Raw genomic sequence first — 23,641 nt, 5'->3', positions numbered from 1 at the left:
ATCCCAATGATGTTTGTGGCTTTGGCATGCTTAGTGAAATCAAACAAACCCAACATCTCAATTGTGCAAATGGCTATTCAAGCATGAATATATAGGGAACCTAGATAAAGCAATGGCATGTATTAGAAATGATATATACATTTGTCGACCTTGCCACTATGATGTTCCCATTGACTATAAAATCCCATGGATTTTCTTTCTATGGTTTCCTTTCCTTAGTTAAAATGCAATTGATACAGAGGACATAATTATTGATTCATTTTACCATAGAATGTAATTTCCACTTTTTTATAATAACAAATCATCAGGAATAATGATTTAAAATTCTTTCATGAGACAATTACAAATATATGAAGAATTAATTGTGCACCTGTATAGATGTAATGGTTCCAGCCAAAATATATTAAGAAAAATTCTCTTGCCAATGTTTATACTTGTTTGACTAGTTATACTGTTCAATGATTTTTGAATAGTTCATCCGATGTCTTCAATCACCCATGCTTAGTTGTGCATACTATTGGTTCCCAAAACCGCAGATTGGAAATCCAAGAGGCTGCCACTTCTCTGATAGGACTTCTCAATCAATTCTAGCCAACAAATGGGAATACTTCTTGATTCCCCTGCACTTCAGGCTCCGCTATACCTAGGTGGGTACACCTTCTCCTCGAACCTGATCACTTGGTTCATAGCTTTTCTAAAGCGAATTTAAGCTTTGGAGTTCTTTGGCTAGCAAGGTCCTTGAACTCAATTAAAATGAAAACTAGATGTTGGATAATGGTTGAATGTGTTGTATAATGTTTGAATAATAATGAAATTGATGCTTGTAGGAAGGAATATATAGATTTTTTGACTTCAATAATTAAAAGACCAGTGCCTCTGTTCATCCGGGCAATAGAGTCAACTTCAGTGAATTTTCATGTACAACTTCATAAAGTTTTACACGCTTTACTACCAACAATTAAATAATCAAGATGCAACAGATCAAATATATACGCAATCTTAAATTAGTCTAGATTGAACTTTAACTCCTCTAGTAGGGAGACTAATTGGACGTAGATGCAGAAACAATTAAATATTTCACACTACTTGTGATGATTGAATTTAAATGCTAAATGACCTTGTCTACTTATCTGACATTTAAATTGTATACAAAATTCCAAAAATAATTACAAAGGACGATTCATCTACATTTTAAATCTCCACGCCTTTAATAATAAGCAAAGAACATTTTATTTTATTATTAAAATAAAATAATGGAATTTATATTTAATATTTATATCTCTTCCTTCCTAAAGTCATGCCTTTTAGAATAAAAGTCATATCTTTTCTTAAAACATAACTCACTCCGTTATTTATTATTTATTTAATCACACCTCTTCTTCTAATCACATCAAGTAAGGTTTTTAATCTATGCTTAATCAGATTATATTATTAACCAAAGTGTAGATGGTAATAATATATTTGATGAATATCTAGAACTGCCATTGGTATATGATCATAGTTTTCTTTTTTATAGTTACTCACTTTTGACTTCCAAATTTTAATATTTCAACAACAGTAATATATTGCTGCTGGTGAATTATTCTGAGATTCATCGTCCCGGCACAATTATCTTGCCAAACACGATAACCTCTGAGAATTCCTTGCTTGACCTTTTCAAGCTTCGATTCTGGCATCTTGTGTGTATTATCAATACTTATACTTTGTTTCTTCCAAGCCTCCACGGTGGATGATGGTCAGAGCCTTCCTTCCATAACAGTATGCTAATAGAGAGAAGGACAATACACCTTGCAGGAGTCTTCATTAATGTCATCACTGAAGGTACATGATGTGGCATGTATTGAGGAAGTCTCATGTATCCACGATATGCAAACCTGGGAAGACTGCCGTCTATTTCATTGTTTCCAATGCTGTTCTCACTCATGCTAAGGTAGTTTCCCTTGCAAGTCGACTGATGCATTTTCTGTGGTGCTTGATACATATTTCAATTGATCAAAACCAATACTCACTGTCCAAGAGTGTCAAAAGCGGCAACTATGAAGTTTCTTTCTTGCTATTAATTCATATTGTATCATGACCTGTATTTTTCCTTGCTATTTAAAACCGATTAAATTGCCATTTCACATATATTACTGTTGCTGCTTTTGCCATGCAATACTCAATTCACTTTGGTTTTTCAAAACATCCATGGTAGCAGATTTATCTCACACACGACATTAGGTGTTTTCTCAAAAATTGACTATAGCTTGGAAGTTTGTCATCTTTGCCGGAATTAGATCACTGTCGTTGATGATATAAGTTCGCAAAATTCCAACATTGATTTATGCTGCATATGATGATTCTACATTCAGAAAATCTTCAGTTCATTATTCAGGCTGGACTGTGACTTCTATTTCTCACAGTAGATTATGGAAAATGAATTTCTATGCACAGGTGACCCAGAAATAAAACTCGAGCTTGTTTGATAAAGGTACACCACACACAGCTACAAGGTTTCAGTTCTTCTAAATGATTCCTTTCAATGTGATTAAAACATGCACCCACTAAGCACTCTTTTGTCAATTATCTCCACATGTCCAGTTCCAACACACAAACATCGAGAACACTGCATTTCCAGTCTCCTCAAAATGTCTACGTTTCATATTATTTTCTAAGGTTCCAGATTATAATCTCTGCAACTATAGCATTCTTCAGAAATTACTTGTATGTCAGTATGTGACTTGGGAAGGTTCTGAGAAGTCTTCCAAGTCTCCAGGAATTGATAGTGCATATGTGTGAAGCCAAGGAGCCCTTTAATTTCCTTGTCTTCTGATTTGTACAGTAGTAATGAAGGATGTAACATTCATGCTCGTTTCTGATATGACTGTGAATGGAAATATTGATTTTCAACCCAATTATTTGTGCATTGCCTTCTTTTATTTTCAGTTCCATATGTATATGGCCTATAAATTGCAAACCACTATTATATTCCATCATATTTAAAAATGGAAACTCAAAAAATTAGAGTTCCATCACATACAATTGGAGAATTATCACTACCTATTTGTCTTCAATCCTCGATGTAAATAACTTGCCAATCGTGTAACCTCGGACTTCTCGCTAGTTACATGACTTGCCAGACCCGTATCACCCACTTCTCTCTGATATGTATGCATGTTCCTGTAGCCATGTCTACCCTTCTTCTAAGCCTCTGCCATTAAAACAATTGAAAATCTGTCAAATATAGATGAGTCACAATCCTTGCCTTATTTCTGATAGAATAGTCGCTAGACAAGACAAGGTATTCTTGTCTTCCTTGCAGATGTGCTGGTTACTTTGATGTCTTTCTTACGTCACAAACAAACACCATCCTTCCATGATATGATTTGACAGATTATTAATTCACAATTGTTTTCTTCATATGCCTGATACTTCTCTTCACATTATATGTTTTCACTGTATAGGCTGAGCCGGTTGAATTGGTTCCACTAGGTTAGGTTAACTCTTGATGAAAGGATAATGACTTATGATTCTTGAAGAAATCTTCAAAAATTGATATCTTATTTCATCTTCCATCCTCTTCGTAAAGCATTTGCCTATATTGAAACATAAGATCCCGTAAACTTCCAAAACTGATTCATTCCCGTAGAACTGTATAGTTAATAATAATATATTATTTTATAAATTCTCATTATTAATTAATTAATTTTAGTTTATGAAGTTAAGACTAATAAAATAATTAATACTATATATATTATTTGACTTAAAAAAGATAGTCTTGGAGGGACATTACAAATCTCCCCTCCCTCATGTTGCTTGCCCACAAGCAATTGAAGATTTGGATGTTGGAGCACCTATTCACCTTCCCATGTCGCATCATCTACAGGCAATTTTCTCCACTGTATAAGATATTCTTTGATGGAGCGATTCCGCAAATGCCTTTCACGAACATCTAGAACCTTCTTAGGTATGGTTTCCAACTTCCCTTTTGAATACAAAGGTGGCAATTCTTCAGACACTATCACTTGTTTGCCTAAAGCCTTCTTGAGGCAAGAGACGTGGAAAACATTATGAAGTAGATTGCCACTTGGTAAGTTTAATTCATAGACAATTGCACCATTTTTTCAGACAAACTGATAGGGTCCATAGAAATGGGGTTTCAATTTTTCAGCTCCACTACGTTTGAGTGAAGATTTTCTATATGGTTGTAGCCGGAGATACACCAACTCACCTTCATCAAAACTACGTTCTGTGTGTTTCTTGTCAGCATAGATTTTTTGTTGATTTTGCGCAGATTGTAAGTTTTCTTCGAGGGCTTTAAAAATATCTTGATTTTCTTGAAGCCAATTCTGGGCTTTTGGTACCTTACTATGGGCAAAAGCAAGGTCAACAAAAGATACAACATCATATTCATATAAAGCCTTGAATAGAGTAATATCAGTAGACATATGATATGTTGTGTTGTAGCAATATTCTCCTAAATACAGCCATCAAATCCAAGCCTTTTGATGGCTAACCACATAATTACGAAGATAGCCTTCAACCCATTTGTTCACAATTTCTGTTTGCCCATTTGTTTGTGGATGGTAGCTGGTGCTATGGTTCAAATCTATACCTGTTAATTTGAACAATTCTTCCCAAAAGATGCTTAGAAATATGCTATCTTTGTCACTAATGATGTTCTTTGGCAAACCATGTAGGCAGAACACTTCCTTGAAAAATAAGTCAGCAATTTGAACCGTTGTGAACTCTGTAGTGATAGCAAAAAAATGTGCAAATTTTGTCAATCTATCAACCACAACAAAAATACCATCTTTACCTTGTACTCAGGGTAAATTGGTAATGAAATCCATAGAAACACTTTCCCATTTCTGTTTTGGGATAGGTAATGGCTGGAGTAGATCTGCTGGATAGGAATGCTCAGCTTTATTATGCTGACATGTGATGCATTCCTTAACATACCGTAATACTTCATTTTAGAGCCCTTTCCATGTGAACCATTCACGGATTTGCCTGTAAGTTTTGAAATAACTAGGATGTCCTGCCAAAGGTAGATCTTGAATTGCTTGCATGATTCTCAGTTTTAATTTAGAACCAGGTATAAGAAAGATTCTATCCTTGTAGTAAATTATCATTCACAATCTTATATCTATCATCCTATACATTCCCATCCAATAAATCACATGCAAATGCATTCTTAGAGTATTCTACTACTAAGAGAGATTTCCAATTGGCTGTCACCCCTAATATAGCATTACTTTTAGGTTTACTCAATAGTGCATCGACAACCACATTGTTCTTACCTTTAATATATTCAATTTCAAAATTGTAAGCTTAGATCTTGCTGATCCACTTTTGCTGCCTATCATTCAAATATTTTTGGCTCAAGAAATATTTCAAACTATTATGATTAGTTCTAACCACAGTTCTAATGAAAAACTTACCACCCACCAAATATTGTCTAAATTTAGCCAAAGCATGCATTATTGCTAACATTTCCTTATCATATATTGAATACAACCTTTCAACACTATTGAGTTTCCTACTTTCATAAGCTATAGGATGTTTATTTTGCATTGATTATTGCTCCTATTCCTTCATCAGAAGCATCACATGCTAAGACAATGGCTGATTGAAATCTGGAAGTGCAAGAAATGGACAAGAACTCATTACCTCTTTGAGTTTATCAAATACCTATTGTGTTGTTTCAGTCCACTTGAATGCTCCCTTTTTGGTAAGATCTATCAACGGTGCACCAAGCTATGAAAAGCCCCTAACAAATCGCCTGTAATAGCTGCATAGACCAAAGAAACCGCTTAGATTTGAAAGATTCAGTGGGGGTGGCCAATCTAAAATGGCTCTAATCTTCTCCTGATGTACTTGCACACCCTTAGCACTGATCATATGACCCAAATATAAAATCTCTGTCATACCAAATTCACTTTTAGGGGTCTTTGCATAAAGAGAGTGTGCTTCCATTATGCCCATAATCTCATGAATATGTTGCAAGTGTTCTTGCCAAGTCTTGTTGTATATTAGTATATCATCAAAGAAAACTAACAAAAATTTCCACAGTAGTTTATTAAAGATATGGTTCATACAAGATTGAAATGTAGCTGGAGCATTTGTTAGTCCCAATGGCATGACTAAAAATTTATAGTGACCATAATGGCAACAGAAAGTAGTTTTATGAATATCCTGTTCTCGTAGTTTTATCTAGTGGTATCTAGATCTTAAATCAATTTTAGAAAAATATATAGCGCTAAGTAGTTCATCTAACAGTTCATCAATGCGAGGAATCGGGTACTTGTTTTTTATGGTCTTTTTATTGAGAGCATGATAATTTGTACACATGCGAAGTGTCCCATCTTTCTTTTTGACCAGCACTACTGAAGAGGCAAATGGACTCGAATTGGGCCTAATATGTTCCATATCTAGTAACTCCTTAATCACCTTCCCTATTTCATATTTGAATGCCTTAGGATGTCTGTAGGGAGTAGTAATAACCGGCTTTGCCCCTTCTTCCAACTCAATAGTATGTTCAAACCCTCTATCTGGAGGAACTCCTGGAGGTATATCACTAAAAATCACACTGTGACTCTAAAATCTGCAATAAATCATCTTGAATATGTTTAGATTCAAAACTTGTCACCTTAGTAGAGATAAGGCATTGTGCTGACCACGCTACATCACCATGACGAAAAATGGCCTCCATTATGTTAGCAAATACAACTTGGGGACCTCCATTTGACATGCCTCTAAGAATTACTTTTTTTCCATTAATTTTGAAAGAAAATTCTTGTCTTTTGAAACTTTGTGAATATTTATCCAAAGTTATCAACCATTGAATGGCCAATATAACATTAGAGTTAGCCAAATCAACCACATAACAATCATCTGTTACTATATAATTGCCAAGAGTAATACTTAATTGAGGAATTTTATGTGTGCTTACTAAAGTAGTGCCACCTGCTACTTTGACACCAAAGCCTTCATGTTTCACTGTACGTAAGCCACGTTTTTTAACAAGAGTAGTATCAATGAAATTATGTGTAGCACCATTTTCTATCATAACAATGACTTATTGCCTCTATAAAACCCCTTTTACTCTAAAAATATTAAAATGTAGAGTTCCTGTCATTGTTGCTATTTCACCCTTCCCTGGTAAATTTTCCTGAGTATGCCTTGTAGTTTTAGGAACTGGCTCCTGATTTAGGTCTATGTTTTCCTCATTTTCACTATCTGATACTACTTCAATGTAGTGAATTTTTCCTTTTCCCAAACATCTATGACTTTGTGCCCATAATTCTTTACAATTGAAACACAATTTTCACCTTTTGAGTTCATCATGTTCTTCCTTTTCTAATTTATTTGTAGGTGGTGTGTTGTTTGGAAAAGATTTTTCATCAAAATCCGGTTTTGGCCCTTTCTTAAATATCTTTCCTTTAGAAGGGGGTTCTAATTCTCTATCCCTATTTATGGCTAATTGCAAGGAAGACTGCAAGGAAGGTGGATTTAAGGACTTAATCCACCCTTTGATAGTATCAAATAATCCATCTATAAATATCACTATTTTCTGCCTCAGTGATTTCTGTTACTAATACTCAAGGTCACGGGAGACGGGGAGACTTGGAGGTCTCCGGTATTGGTACGACAATTTTTCAAAATAGGAGACGGGGGTACTTGGAGACGGTAATTTTTTATAATAGTTTAAAGAGTCTAATACTAAATACAAAATTTGAAAATAATAATATTGTAAAACTAAAATACTTAAGTAAATAATAATAGTAATGTCACATTAATATAGAGTCAAACATTTCAAAACTCACATAATCACAATATTGTATCTCATTGGTCTTAATTTTTGCAATAAAAACAATAAAATGTGGGCTAAAATATATAAAATTATTTAATATTATATTTTACATTTATATTTATCAGGAGACTTCGGGGAGACTTAACTATTTGGATTAGGAGACTGGGAGACTTCACGAAACTTCGTCATGAAGTCTCCAACCTTTATTGAGGTCTCTAGAGACGCAAAACGTCTCCGAGACACATCTTGGAGAGTTGGTCTCCGAGACGGGAGTTTTAGGGGGGAGACGGGTCTCCTCGTAACTTTGTCAAATTCAGAAATATATTGCTCCACTGTAGGTGTTTGTCTAAGCAGAGTCAAATCTTTGAGATGGAGTTTAGGATACTTAGAATTAAACCTGTCAATAAGCCTTTTTTTGAAAAAAGTATAAGTGTTAATCTGATTATGTCCCAATGTAAGCTGTCCATTATTGCCACCATTCATGGGCAATTCCCTCCAAATGTAAGGCTACATATTTGATGGCTTCATCCTCCATCATTGGGTTTAATTGTAAATACGTGTCAAGTTTTTGTACCTAGGCTCTGGCAGTGGTTTTACTTGACCTGTCAAAATAAGGGACGGACATTTTACCAATCTTCCTTTGAAATTCATTATTATATCCTCATTGCCCCTTATTCTTATGTTTCATTTTGACATCCAAATATTCTCTAAAAGTCATTGATACTTTGAATTCATCACCCGCTTGTACCCAATCCTGATAGACCTCTTCCTGGAGTTCCCTAATGGTAGGTTCTCTTTCAGGCTGTGGATTTCTAGGAGTGAAGGTTGGCATAAAAGGTCTTGCTGAAGTTGAACTTTTAGGTTGTCCATTAACTAATTGATTCTCCTGTTCACTCATTTTCCTTGCATTATTCTGATTTTGGTTCCTATTGTTGTTCATGAATTGTGCCATTAAGTTTGCCATACGGTTTACATTATTTTGCATCTCTTGTTGGCTCCCGAGTAAAGCAGTTATGAGATCCCTAGTATCATCTGTGTCAGCCATATTGTTTTCAAAAATTATTTCCTCGTCTGACTCAATATGATTATTTTCAATGTCGATGGGTATAGAGGAACTAGATGATTCTAACAGTCTATGTTGATTGACCCTGGTATTATGGAAATTATAATTTCCTTTTGGTATATGTGTGTTTGTACCAACAGGCTGACAGGGCTGAAAGCTCTGATACCACTGTAAAATCCCACAGATTTTCTTTCTATGGTTTCCTTTCCTTAGTTAAGATGCAATTGATAGAGGACATAATAATTGATTCATTTTACCATAGAATGTAATTTCCACAAATTGATAATAACAAATCATCAGGAATAATGATTTAAAATTCTTTCATGAGACAGTTACAGAGATATGAAGAATTAATTGTGCACCTGTATAGATGTAATGGTTCCAGCCAAAATATCTGAAGAAAAATTCTCTTGCCAATGTTTATACTTGTTTGACCAATTATACGGATCAGTTGATTTCTGAATAGTTCATCAGATGTCTTCAATCATCCATGCTTACTTGGGCATACGATTGGAGAGTTATTGATACCTATTTGTCTTCAATCCTCAATGTAAATAACTTGCCAACCGTGTAATCTCAGACTTCTTGCTAGTTACATGACTTGCCAGACCTGTATCACCCACTTCTCTCCGATATGTATGCTTGTTCATGTAGCCACGTCCACCCTTCTTCTAAGCTTTTGCCATTAAAACAATTGAAAATCCGTCAAATATAGACAAGTCACAATCCTTGCCTTATTTTGGATAGAATAGTCACCAGACAGGACATAGTATTCTTGTCTTCCTTGCAGATGCGTTGGTTACTTTGATGTCTTTCTTCCGTCATAAACAAACACCATCTTTCCACCATATGATTCGGCAGATTATTAATTCACAATTGTTTGCGTCATGAGCCTGATACTTCTCTTCACTTTTTCAGTGTATAGGCTGAGCTGGTCGAATTGGTTCCACTAGGTCAGGTTAACACTTGACAAAAGGATAATGACTTCCGATTCTTGAAGAAATCTTCAGAAATTGATATTTTATTTCATCTTCCATCCTCTTCGTAGAGCATTTGCCTCTATGTAACCATGGGATCCCGTAAACTTCCAAAACTGATTCATTCCCATAGAACTGTATAATTAATAATAACATCTTATTATTTAATAAATTCTCAATTATTAATTAATTTATATTAGTTTATGAAGTTAAGATTAATATAAAATAATTAATATGATATAATCTATATATATATTTTGACTTAAAAAAGACAGTCTTAGAGGGACATTACATTGACAAGAGACAGCTGATCCTGCTATACCCCCTTATCTCCTTCTTCAATTCCAACTTGCTGATTAAACGGTTTCTGATAATTAAGAGAAAATCTAGCTTTTCTGCTGGTGTTTTTTCATGTTCACCCAGCAAGCAGCGGTAACTAGATGGAAAAATTTATAGGGGAAGAAGAAATAGAAGCATGGGACAGAAACTCTATCTTGGAAGCCTGCATATTAGAATTACCAAGCCAAAGTGTTGAAGAAGAGCATGAAGATAATGACTCAGTGTCGTTTCAGATTATGCCAGATGAATAAATTTTGTATCATTGTAGGGAGAGGGTTAAAATAACTACCATTGATATATTGTAAGGCTAATCAGATGAAATCAAGATTGTTAAATAAAAGGATTTTGGATGAAAGTACCCTCTCTATTTAGTATAATACCTTTTTCATCATAAATGTTTAGAAGTATTTCTCGAGCAATATCCGTTCATATAAATTTGCATTCTTTTGGACTCCAAGTAATTATTTCACATCAGAAAATATTAACCAAGACAGCTGATGTATGCTTTCATATAGTCCTCTTCCAAATAAAGTTAAATTAGCTACATGTTGAAACCAAAACTAGGCATTATTTTGAGCTTAAAATAGCTCATGAATTTGAATCTTACCAATCTCAAGTAATTAATTAAAAAAGAATCTAAGTAGAATTGGGATGTTACAAAATGATTTAGAAATATAGGTCCTCTCCATTTTTAAAACCCAAAACTAACTGAAACGATTTATTAATCTTAAAGTTCAAATTATTAATCCGTCTCCTTTATAATCCCGATAAATTTCAATTAAGTAACCCTCTAATGCCTAAACTGTCTATTAATATATACAATATGTTACAAGTCTAAAAATAATTCCTTAATCTTTCCTAATATTAAAATATAGACTTAACAATCATTAGAAATTCAACAATGAAAAATGTAGTAATCTATGTTTCAGAAAATAAAGGCTAGAACCTAGATGGTGCATTGGATTTTAATTAACCAATGGCTGTTTGAAAATCAAAGTTTTCTTAAGATGCAGAGGTTTAAAAAGAAGAGCAGAATTTCAAAGTAGCACTTTAGAATCTCGAAAAGCATCGAGGCATGACCAAACTGAAGGACCTTCCCAATTTGTAAAAGGACGTTAACTATTGCGGTCACCTGTAAATAAATACAAATAAACATGAAGTCTAGTCATGATAAGAATCTTGGAAAGGTCAAAAGTGTTACAGAAGTAACCTTCATGAAATTCTGAAATTGGGGTACGCCCCTTTTACTCCTGTAATTTTATATAGAACTACAGTCTAGGTTTTCTTCTCCGTTCTTTCCTACTAGTGCCCATTTGAACGAAGATATGTTTAATTTATTTTTTATTAATATAATATATGAGGCTGCGGCCGTTTATCGATAAAAAAATAATAATAATTTATAAGTTAGCAACATTAATAAAGCAACAATTTATAATTATAAAATCAGCTATTTTGTGCCTCTTTGTAACCTAACAATCATCATTAAGGATTTTTTGTTTCATAGATTTTCCTTCAATGCTCATGTTTGGCTAGTGCCCCATTCTAGATTAACCATCATTAACTATAGAGACTTTTAGACCTTAAATATCCTCTCTAACAATATGAAATAGCTAGCATATGTAGCATCAATGGGCTTGAGGAATTTCTTCTTCGAGAATGTACCTTAAATAAAGCAATGAAGTGTGATGGTTGTGAATGAAAATTTATGTCTCTAGCTTTTGCCAACCTTTATTTCATTCAATTGAGCATCATAATCTCTTTCAATTTAATGTTCAAGACAACATGGGGCTCAAAAAAAGTGCTTGTAAGTTGTAAGCACCCTTTACAATCGAGAGATCTGACTTACATACATGGGCTAGATCAGCCACCTCTTTTACAAAAAAGGGTGCCTAAACTTTTCAATGATATCCCTTCAAAATCGAAAAATTGGAAGTTTGTATCCTTCTTCCCTAGACAGCCTCTAGCTCTTTGTAATGTCCCCATTAGTTGCCAGCATCAGAATTTCAGGGATTAGCCTAATATTGGACCCTCGTAGGCTAATGAGGATGGTTAGAGGGTCTTCTAAGGATTGATTCATCTTCAACTTTCAGCGATTTATGGATTTGGCCTTCGTTTGATGTCATTTGGACTCCATTTGCCATACTTACTATGTATAGTAAGTTAGGGGTAATAGAAATGGACCCTTTCTATTTTTAGAAAGTGTATTTGGTCACATGGGGAATTATGATGATAGATTCCTATTTCAGACGGCATGGCAATCAGACAAGTATTTTAAGAGATATTAAAGTTCAAGTGACTTAAGTGATTTATTTAAATATTTTAATGTTATAAAGTTATAAAGTTACTTAAGTGACTAAAAGACGAAATTGGCTTTTAATTCCACATTGCCTAGTTTTTTGTGTCTTCCCTCATATCGAGGTTATAAAAGCGTGGAGCTACATTGGGATGGACACAAGGAATATGATAAATATTAATATATTGCTACCAACAGTTGCTTTAATGTGACTGGTGAACTCTGAGGACGAAACCCCTCGAGTTATTTGAGGAAGTTGGACGTCACCCCAACCTCTCATTCTGGGTTAAAATACAGTTCAGGCAGAAATCGGCAAGGAACAATAACTTCATCTCAGAACTGGAATTAAGTTATCTATTTGAAAATTCAGTGGAATAAAATCTGGTTGTTTTAGGTTCTTTCCTCCATGCTTTAAGTCATAGCTATTGCTGGCTAAGGAAGTGAGATAGCGGCCGGAGTAGACATTGCGGGTATAGACTGGGTGAATAACTTCCCACAGCAGTCGGAAGGTATCCAACGGCAGAGAAAAGAAGTTTGGGGACTGCATTTACAGTCTGAAACTCAGTCACATGTTCGATATATACTTGGCATCCTGCTCTTATCATAACTGAAGAACGCTCATGAGAAGAAGTGGTCTGTGGATTACAGATTAATAATGTCCTGGAGTCACACCATTTGCAGCATGAGTTACATGGCATAAGAATACACGGCAGCAGTCATCCTGATTCCCACGTCCAAGAGAGAGGGGTAGGGGCTGTTGATTGAAGTTGGGATTGCAGCTTGCGGCTGAATACATTCACCGAATCCAAGTGGACAGTCACCTACAGCGACTAACTCGAGGATACCAGTAGCCTGTGGCAGACATTCATACCCTCTTACGTAGACTGTTTACCTTCAGCAGCTAATTGCCAGGTTCATTAATTCTTGTTTGTAGTGTAAACTATAATCATCTGCTGCAAGTAAAAATGTTAAATTTGATTCAGTATTCTCGCCATACTTTCAGTTAGTTTATGGTAAACAAGAATAATCTATTATCGTTGTTCTAAACATTGCTGTGGTTATTGAGTTCCGCATTATCCAAACTTTATTAGACTTGGCATGTATTATTAAAACCGATTATTTCAATGGCTGCATAGCTTAATACTGAGGTTGTGCACCAACTGTTTGACATAGTTCCATCAGCATGAGTGTTAATATTCTGATCAGAATAAGTAAGGTTTATTACAGTGGTATCAGAGCTTAATTACAAGATTACATTCCAACTGTTTGATAAAATATCTCAAGTCAAGATTTAATTCATTTTTGACCATATTAAGACCAGATCATTACATTCTCTGAAAATAAGAGCAAATTGAACAATTGATGAGTAGCTGATGTCTACTAAGTTACTAACAGTCCACCCATGCATGATGATAGAGCAGCCATCACTTATCTACTCTAACCTTAGAATACTCCTATTGAGGATGGTGGTTTGTAGTTTATGTTCTCTAGATGGTGTGGGTAAATGAGAGTTCAACAGCAATTGCATCTTTGAACATTTGTTTGAAATAGGGAGAATTTCCACATGAAAAGGTATGGCATGGACAAAGAAAATTTAGCTATAGGGGACTTAGTTACCTCCCATAATTGCATGCTAAACCTCCTTGGAATGCTAGGAGTCCCATTTTCCCTTCTCACTTTAACTCTCTACATCTATGGTTTGTGTAGGCAATGACATACTAAGCTACCTACTCTCAATCAGCTTACTATTATTTCTTGTTTCTCTTCTATGTAGAACCTAGTCACTTGGACCTTTCTAGCTAGGATTACTTTTTAACAACCTTTTACCTCTTGTCCAATAATGCACATGATTTGAGGAAAAAAACCTTGTGTAGCTGTCCCTATCGTCTTTATTGCTTAACTGACATAGCCACACCCTACTCTCCCTTGAATCTGTTTTTCATGTCTTTTTTTCGTTTGACTTTTTTCTGATTAAATAGGCATTTTGCATACGTTATGAGTTTAGCAGGGAATATAAATGGATAATTCGAACTGAAGTCCTTGCAATACTCACTCCTAGAAAAATCTCTAACAGTAATTTTATTACTAGTTCCTTGCATTTGCCACTCTTCACCCTCACTGCCCTTTCTGTTGCTTGGATTTTTTGGTTGAAAATTCAGAACACAACTGCATATGCAGGAAAAGGACAAAACATAAACAAAAACTCTCTTCTGATGTTTGGAACTAAAAAAATCAAAGAAAAGGAATCTGGGCAACTGAACAATAAACAGTACCTCAAATGACGGATTTGATGCTTCCTTGCCTTTCTCCTAATGCTTTTCTCTTCTTGCAACAGATCTTTTCTTGGTTTTCCTCTTATTCACATTTTGGAAAATGGCTATTTTGTTTATTAAATCATTAGTGGCACTGTTTGAGGTCTAGTGTTGGTGCTAATTAAAAAACAAATACTTTTAAGCTGCTTGGGCCATAGGGAATGGCTAGTCATTTTGCCATTTCCTTCTGCAAATTTTTCATTTCAGAAGTGTTTCTGAATGTTTACGCAAATCAGATATGGGCTGGGATGTTTTGACCTGCCCTTTCTTTCTGTCTTCTTTATGGGGCAGGTTGAAATATGTAGGGGATGTGTCCTAGGGGTACATAAATTTTATTTTTAATGCATTCATTATTCTAAAGGTAACTTTCTTTTAAAAAATGTAAAGGCCGAAGTACAATGCCTTTGCTGCAAGGTCTACACTACAAGTTTACAAATTTTGACAAGTTTTTAACTGAAGTCCCCCATCAGGAATTGGGTAATTCAGTAAAATCATCTGGGAAATTTTTAAACTAGCCTATGGAGTACAAAACTAATCAAGCAACTATAAAGTTGAGAGCGAAATCTTTTGCAGGAACATTTGATGGTGATGTTGTAAACTAATAGTAAAATTCTAGCAGAAAGTTCTACCAAAGTCAAAATTAAGTTTTTTCTATAAAGACCTAAGGAATATTTATGCCAAATTATAAATTGTTTTTATAAAATATTTTTTCATAATATCTAAACCCTAAATTTTTATTGAACTAAAACTTTAACTTCATACTTAACCGAAAGGGTTGAACTCAGTGGGTTAAATCATTGGGTTTTGATTGTGGAGACCCGAGTTCAAATCCTTAAGGCTTTAAGTGATATCTAATGTGGAGATCTAATGTTGATATCTAATTGTCTTGTAACTTCCAAATTTCGTATCTTAGTTGATATCTAAGTGATTCTGAGGTTTGTCATGTTGATATAGTTACTTGTGTAACAGGCTTTTCATGTGGATATTCAAGTTGGCAAATTTAATGTTGATAACTAAAGAATTAGTTGCTGGTGTTAATTCTGGAGGGTTTCTGGAGGAAGGCGGGGCAGGGTGTTGCTGGTTGGGTGCAGAGTCATCCCAATTGTGACTTTCACTGGTTCAGGCCTGCCTAAAAGTCCTGACTAACCTGTTGATTTTTTTTTTCTCCTCCATGCTGGGCCTTCAATCTTTAACACTTACCATCAAATCTCAGAAATTCCCAACACGTATATTTTAGCATTCTTTGAACAAAAAAAAATCATATTTTTTAGTGAAATAATGGGATCACTTCAAACTCAAAGTTCATCTGTTAAGAAATATTAATACTCCATTATAACAATATGACTACTAGCTGTATATTTCATGACATCAGCAAATTCCAAGCAGCAATAATGTATATTAATTGTTAAAAAAGAAAATACCAAGCAGCACTAATGGCTTCAGCATTCCAAATGATTTTGATGTTGCTCCTCCTTTCCACTATCAAACCACCTTTTCTGTCACAGTGAGCATACAGAAACAACAAAAAAATTAAGCTCAAAGATAAAAACCGTGCTATGATACCAAATATTAATTTTAGTGTACCTGCATCAGGATAAATTTCACTAAACATAGAGGATATGTATTATGCAAAAACTTAGTTTGGTAGTTCACAACAAACCTCTGTTGTGATCCACTAATATAGGAAACAACCTCTCTAAATCCTTTTCTATGTGCGTGTTGTTACAACCTCAGCCATAAACCTATTAACTAAACACCCCTCAATCATTTATTTATTCATCAACTACACTGTAATACTTAAGTTCCTAACACAATCTATTAATCATGTGATCCGATATCTTATTGTGTAGGAAGAAAGACATCCATGTAAGCTAACTGGTCCCCTACTTCATTTGGTTCTAGAATAATAACAAAGGTTATGAATTGCATTTAAGTTCCATGGATTCTCATAGATGAAAGATGCTGATAATCCAAGCCTGAAAATTAGCCGGTGGATGGAGCTCTAGTGCCATTGATTGAGAGCCACAAACCATCTTACCGTCAACCTCTTAGAGAACTCAACCTAGTTTCGCAAATCCTTCCTTGTTTCCCTTTAGTAGCATCATCACGATTAAGCTATCATGTGCCCCTTTCAAGGAGGGTTCCAGTGGACTTGAGCAGAGTTCCTCTTCAGCATCATTTGGTCTCTTTTTTATATTAGTGTAACTATTAAAATTAAAGTTGCCTTGCAATATCATTAGGTTAATGTCTTTTTATGCAATGCTCATCTTTAGCTAGCAAGTATTAAAATTTTAGAACACTCAGAATTTTGTACTTTTTCTTTAGAATTGTTTTGTAAATTCAAGTACTCTTCTGCTTGTGTGTCTGAGGTTTCTTTGTGTCAGTGTGCAAACTTAAGGGTACGGCCAACTTTATGGTTATCATGGTTTATTGAAGACTTCCGGTTATCTTACATAAAATGGTGGTGTGGGAAGTTTTCTATTTGTGTACGTTTTGCATGTCAAGAATCCACAATTTGCTTATAATTTCCTCTCCACTTAATCTTCGATGAGCTTTTCATTTCTAAGAATATTTGGAATATTAGAGATCCATGCTAAATGCATGGTGCAAAAATTCTTCCTTCATTATTGACTTGGTATTTTTCAGTGTAACTTGGATCACATCTTGCAAGATGATACATGGCTTGGACACCTCCAGCAGTGTTTTGAGACACTATGGCATGCTCTTATGGACATCTTAAAATACTCGTATGTTTCCTTGGCTGGAATTATCATGCTGCTACTACTGTCATTTACATTTGTTCCAGTCAAACTATCTCGAAAGCGACGTGCTGTGATAGGATTTCTCCATGTATCTACTCACATAACTGCTGCAATGATCTTGATGTTACTTTTGGAGCTGGGTATTGAAACTTGTGTTCGGCATCAGTTATTAGGAACTTCAGGTCAGTGTTTTTTATGTAACGTTTCTCTTTAGCTAGCAAGAGTTAAAATATTTAGAAAAACTTCTCTTTAGCTAACAAGAGTTCAAAATATTTAGAAAAAGTAAACTTTTCTCTTTAGAAATGTTTTGTAACATTGAGTACTCTTTTGTTCATGTTTGAGGTTTCTTTGTTTTGGTGTACAAACTTGCCCCTTTATGGTTATCATGGTTTATTGAAGACTGGCTAACAAGAGCTTTTACAGATTATATTTTGAACTTGGAGGAAAGAGCCATGTTGTTACTCGCCTAATCTTCCAAGGATAAGATATATGATATATAGTTCTCATAGATTATGTTTTTTTGAAAATTTTGGTCTTATTAATTCAAATTAGTTAAACTGTCTTAAACTCAATTAATTAGTCCATTAATATCAACACTTTATACATCAAGATGTTGCTATATATACACAACTAATACTTAGCCTTCTGAAAGATGTATCCTCATTGAGTTGGGTTACTCTATTGCCACAAATCTTTCAAGGATAGGTAATTGTAACAGCACAAGATGGTTACGTGCCATTGTCAAAACACATGTTAAGCTGAGTTCTGTTATGAATCTCGTTCATATGGGTGAATGAGAATTTGATGACTGTTTAATGTACACATGAATTATTTTCAGTATTTAGCAACATCATTTGAGCTCAGTAGTTCATATCCCGAATTTATGTCACATGTTCGCCCACTCCTTCCAAAATCTTTTTTTGGTCTCAGAAATTTAAATACTTTTTCTTTCCAGGCAACTTAGATTGAACACAGATTAAGTATTACAATTATCATCCTTTTTACAGGCAAATGCAAGTGAAAGAGAATATGAAAGGATAGATAAATATGGATGTAGAAAGAGAAGAAATGGATGGCGTCTGTGAACTGGATTGATTTCTTTTTATAAAAGCAACCGGCATGATGTTTCAGAAATTTTGAACGAATTGCTTTTTAATTTACATGTTAGATTTTCACCTTCAAATTTTCTTTTCTAAGGGTACCTGGGATATATCACTGGGCCTGATGGCCCATCAGGCTTTGGGGATACAAACAATGTCCCTATTTCATGGCGAAAGACCACATTAACATGTCTGACATTACTGCTATTCTTGGCTGTCTGTTGGTTGTTATCTGACTTAACATGGTGTGGGGATTCAAATATGGGATATCTCAAAAATGAGAATACAACATTTGGCATTATACCACAGCTTTTTATACCATTTTCAATATACTTTTCTTTTCATATGTTCCATTTTAAATTTTTTTAATATTTGTAATTTAGAAAAAAAAATTATTTGCAAATTTCTGGAAATGTTTATAGTTTTAAGTCATGTTTTTAAATATTTTGATATTTTCTTTTTCTTAGGCTATTTATTGTTATTTATTATTGCTGCTTCTGTAAAATATATTTTTTACATTAATTTAATTTTCTGTCCAGCCATATCCAAATCAGTAGGTCTTGAAATCCCTTTCCATGCAATTTAATATTACATTTTGTATTCAAAATAGATTCTGACTAATTCAAACTCATTTCATGTGCATTGTGAACGAAGTATTATGAAAGTGTCAGATCAAAGCACATAAATTATGAACTCCATATTGGTATGGGTCAAACATTTTATGCTCATATGTTTATTTTGAGAAATTTGTGACCTATACGTACAATTAGGTTTGAGTAAGGTGCATTCTAGAGGGGGAACAACTCTATATTCAACATGTTATTATAGTATTAGGTAACTTTCAGTACTTTATGTTTATCCTAATCCATATTCTTTGAATGAATTTGGGCTTTATTTTTTGTGGAATATATTCTACACTATTGATTTTTTCTTCTTTTTCTGGTGAATGCCTTCCTTTTCACGAATACAATGTTTATGGCATTCCAAATTAAAAAAATAACTTTGTTTTTGAAGTTTGGAATCAATCTTGTGTATTGGTAACAACAATTTTAGAATGGTAATGTTGATTCGAGTTTTGTGTTAAATAACTATAGTGCACCACCTTGTGGGTCAATGAGAAAATTATACATCTTTGAGAACCAAGGAAAAAATTGGTTAGGTAGAAACATTGAGTGGACATGACATGCACGCTTGGAATGATTTGATTGGATGAACTTTGACACGTGGAATGGAATTTTTTGATTGGTTGAAGATGGGTGGGTGCCACCTCAGCATGCTTATCTTGTAGATTTGATCAGTTCCACGGAGACGAAATATCTCTTGATATTTGTCATTATGAAGCCTTTAATCTGGATTGTGATGGTATACATATTTCCAAATTGCTCCATCTTCATGAATTCTCCCCATCTCTTGGAAATCTTCTTATAGGAGTGGCTTGATCTTGTTAATATTTGAAATTATGATTCCTTGCCTCAATCTTTAGAAGTGATTTACGTGCTCCACGATGTTGGATCCTTCTAATTAAACTTGGATTCCCAAAGAAAATTCAAGTTGGCAATGACTGTCTTCACTTGTAGATTTAGTCATCCTCTTCTTGCAATTTGTTATTAGAATTCCATTGTGATAAATTGAACTAGGGCTGACATCTTCACTTAGGCCTCGCCCTCAAACCATCTTCTTCTTTATCCCTTTAATGAATGACTTGCCATTTGTAGATGCTTGAATTCATGAAGTCTCCATGTTGTACTTGCATTAAGTCTTTGAGCAGAAGCCATCTTTGATCTTGCCATAGTTTTCCTTCATCCTTGAGCACCTTCGGCTTTACCTTTAAAACAAGAGGAAAATCTTATTTAGGCTCACCACATTGTAAGTGCAAATTACCAGCTCTAAGTACTCTTTCCTTGGAATTTATATGTCTTCTTAGCCTCCAAATCAACTTCACATTCAACTCCTTCAATGTGAAGATTTTGATATTGGTTTCACCTTGAACTTCTGTACTTGATCATGCCTTTTCTCCTTGATTGCAGATCTGATTTTGGTGTTTTTCATGGCAAATTCGATCTTCAACCTACTCGAGTCAGATCTGTCTTGCTGAGAAGCACCGATTTGTACATCAAAACCTTCATATTTCAATGCAAGTAGTCACATAGAATTGATATTGGATCAGAATTAGTGGGCCGAATTTTGGGCAATCAAGCCTCACCTTGTACTTAGGGAGATTGGATACTGACCAGTCCAAGGCTGTACTCTCCTCTCCAAGTTACCTCATGTCTTGGCTTCACAATATATTGAGTCTTGACCTTCCTTATGCAAACTCATAAATTCACTCCTTCCATGATTTCCTTTCTCATTCACACTGCAAAAGACTTCCAAAATTTCATGCTTTCATCTTCCATTTTTGCCTTATAGTTGCCTCTTGTCTTGCATTCTAATGTTTACTTCACATCAAATAGTTGTCTTTATCTTCATCTCAATTTCAACTCTCCATTCCTGCCAACCAGATATCACTTTCTCTTGGCAGTTAGATTTCAAACTTAGATCAACGCTCCATCATCTCAAACTCAACTATTCCTAGGACTTAACTAAATTTTTGATTGCTCGCTCACACCTCCCATATCCTCTTTGGCATGACTCTCAAGTGAACATGACCTGCCTCTTAAGTTAACCAAACTTGTCTCACTGCATTGGAGACTCCAAAATCTTCACTAAACTAAGGCCAAATAAGATACTACTTTACTGTAAAGAAAAAATAAGGGGTCCTCATTTGCAATGTGGCGATGGTGGGAAAATGTTACAATAGGTAACTGTGAAGAATTTTTCCCTACTATCAGTAGAATTCAGCTTAGTCCTAAAATGGATTTAAGCTCTATATGATAAGAGATAAAAGTTTCAAAAATTTTGCATAAGGAAAGTAAACACCATTACAAAATTTGAGTTTGATTGTGAGCAATATGATGATTTACTTAGCCTGCATTATTTGTCATTTTATAAATTTTATGTGGATAAAATCTATGGAGGAATCTATCCATGATTTCTTTTGTCATGGGCAATACTTTTATTCTACATCTAGGCTTACAGACTAGTATTTTCTAAGTGAAATAGATTTATATATAACCAACACATTTATTTTTGGTTACAGTTTGATTGGATTTGAAATAGCCATATCCTTATAATTTTTTTTCTCATTAATCATTGCTTGCTCACAATTTTTAGCATAATAGAATCAATGAACTTGTGGTTTTGTAGGATATCATACTCTTTATGACTGGTATCGGACTGTTGAGAGTGAACATTTCCCTGATCCAACTGGATTGAGAACTAGAATGGAGAATTGGACATTTGGACTCTATCCTGCCTGCATCAAGTATTTAATGTCTGCCTTTGATGTTCCTGAGGTAAGTATTGTGCTTAGCCATCATTTATGCTGGTACTGATCATAAAACACACATTTAATTGTAACAAGGACATAAAATTTGTTTATAAATGCATGAAGCAATTCTTTGGCTCAACCAAATGAACTTCTCCAGGCTCTAGCATTGTTTCTGATGGGAATACTTGCACTTGTTTCGAGTAATTGTACATCAATGGTCCAGAAATTTCAAACTATAAAAGAAGTTTTCCTATGTTCAAAAGATTTAGGGACTATAAGTACCTAGAAGTACCTTTACTATCTGGAGAGCCAACCCTGTATGATCCCTTAAATTTATACATGAGTGGAAATAATATAAAAAACAAAATATTTTAAATAGATATGGAAATTATTTGTACCAGATACGCTAGTAGTATAGACAATGTTACATGGGGTTTTATTATTTGGATGCAATCATAACTGAAATCACAATAGGAAAATAGGAGAGCCATAATCTAAAGGCTGAATTATACTTAAAATCAAGATAATTTGGGATAAAGAAGATTCAACTGTGAGAATGTTTAATAATTGTAATCTTACATGTAACTGGAAACTTCTGTGGGCCTTGAGTCATTAGGGATGAAAAGGTTGTATTCCTGGACTAGTTATGTGTGTCTATGAATTTGTGGGTTGTATTATTATGATGATTTGAACTTGAAATTATATTTATGAAAGAACTGAAAATATAACAGTTGAATTAAGTCAGTATTGCAGAAAAATAAAACTAAAATTATTAATTTCATTAATTCATATTATGAATCTGTTCAAGAATCCTCTTGTTCTACCAATTTTTTTTCCTTTATTCCACTATTGTTTCTGATATGAAATAATATTTCTGTATATAATTGCTTTATAGATTAAAATTGGCTGAGAGCATAGGGGAATGCAAGTGATATTACATTTATGTTCTTGCATTTTAAAAATATTAAATAAATTCCCTACTAATCTAGATGTGTTTAAATTATCTTAATGGCATGATGTATATTACTCATGGAATAGGACTAAGGCACAAAATTTAGATGCAATATGTGGTAGCAGCAGCACCTTTGCTATTTGGAGGGCCAACTCACTGTTATTCTTTACATTTATACAGATTTGATGAAATAAATTTTACCCCTTTGTTGCCTGAAAACTGAACCGGCAATGAAATATGTAGGTCTGGAACTACCTTTGCTAGGGTCCACTCTCTGTGATCCCGTACATTTATACCAAATTTCAGAGAACTGAAGTCACCTCCTTAACAGTGGGGTTTTTATATTTGGATGCATTTATAGCTAATCATAACAGGAATCTAAAAGAACTTTAGTCAAAGGAATAATTATTAGAATCAAGACATCATGAAAATATAAATCAAGTACTAGAATAGGTAAGGAACATGTATTATTTGTTTCTAAAGAGTATTTTGGAGCATCTGTTGACTTTTCTAGTTTTGGCGAGCTGTTGAACCTGTGCAGTGCAGGAATGCCATGTGCCTCATGTGACATGCATGAGATTGTGTAAATGAATTTGCCTACAAGATGAGTTATCCATTGAAGTCTGTGTGCAGTTCAGAAGGCTATGCCAAGGTAATGTACAGGTGAGAGAGACTGTG

General features: G+C 34.4%; 1 protein-coding gene across 2 annotated transcripts in view; it reads left to right on the top strand.

Moving 5' to 3' along the window:
• Positions 1-23,641, top strand: part of LOC149532709 (uncharacterized) — a 118,898-nt gene that overhangs the window by 60,659 nt on the left and 34,598 nt on the right. For both annotated transcript variants that reach the window (XM_089803641.1, XM_089803642.1), the window contains 2 exons: positions 17,426-17,723; positions 21,888-22,036. In XM_089803641.1, coding sequence (XP_089659767.1) covers positions 17,426-17,723; positions 21,888-22,036 — 447 coding nt within the window. The remainder of the gene's footprint in view (positions 1-17,425; positions 17,724-21,887; positions 22,037-23,641) is intronic.

This window comes from Cupressus sempervirens, chromosome 10 (genome assembly GCF_028749045.1).
Source record: "Cupressus sempervirens isolate cs-2001-9-10 chromosome 10, ASM2874904v1, whole genome shotgun sequence".
NCBI lineage: Eukaryota > Viridiplantae > Streptophyta > Pinopsida > Cupressales > Cupressaceae > Cupressus > Cupressus sempervirens.
The sequence above is the reverse complement of the archived record's forward strand: the minus strand, read 5'-3'. Positions and strand labels throughout refer to the sequence as shown.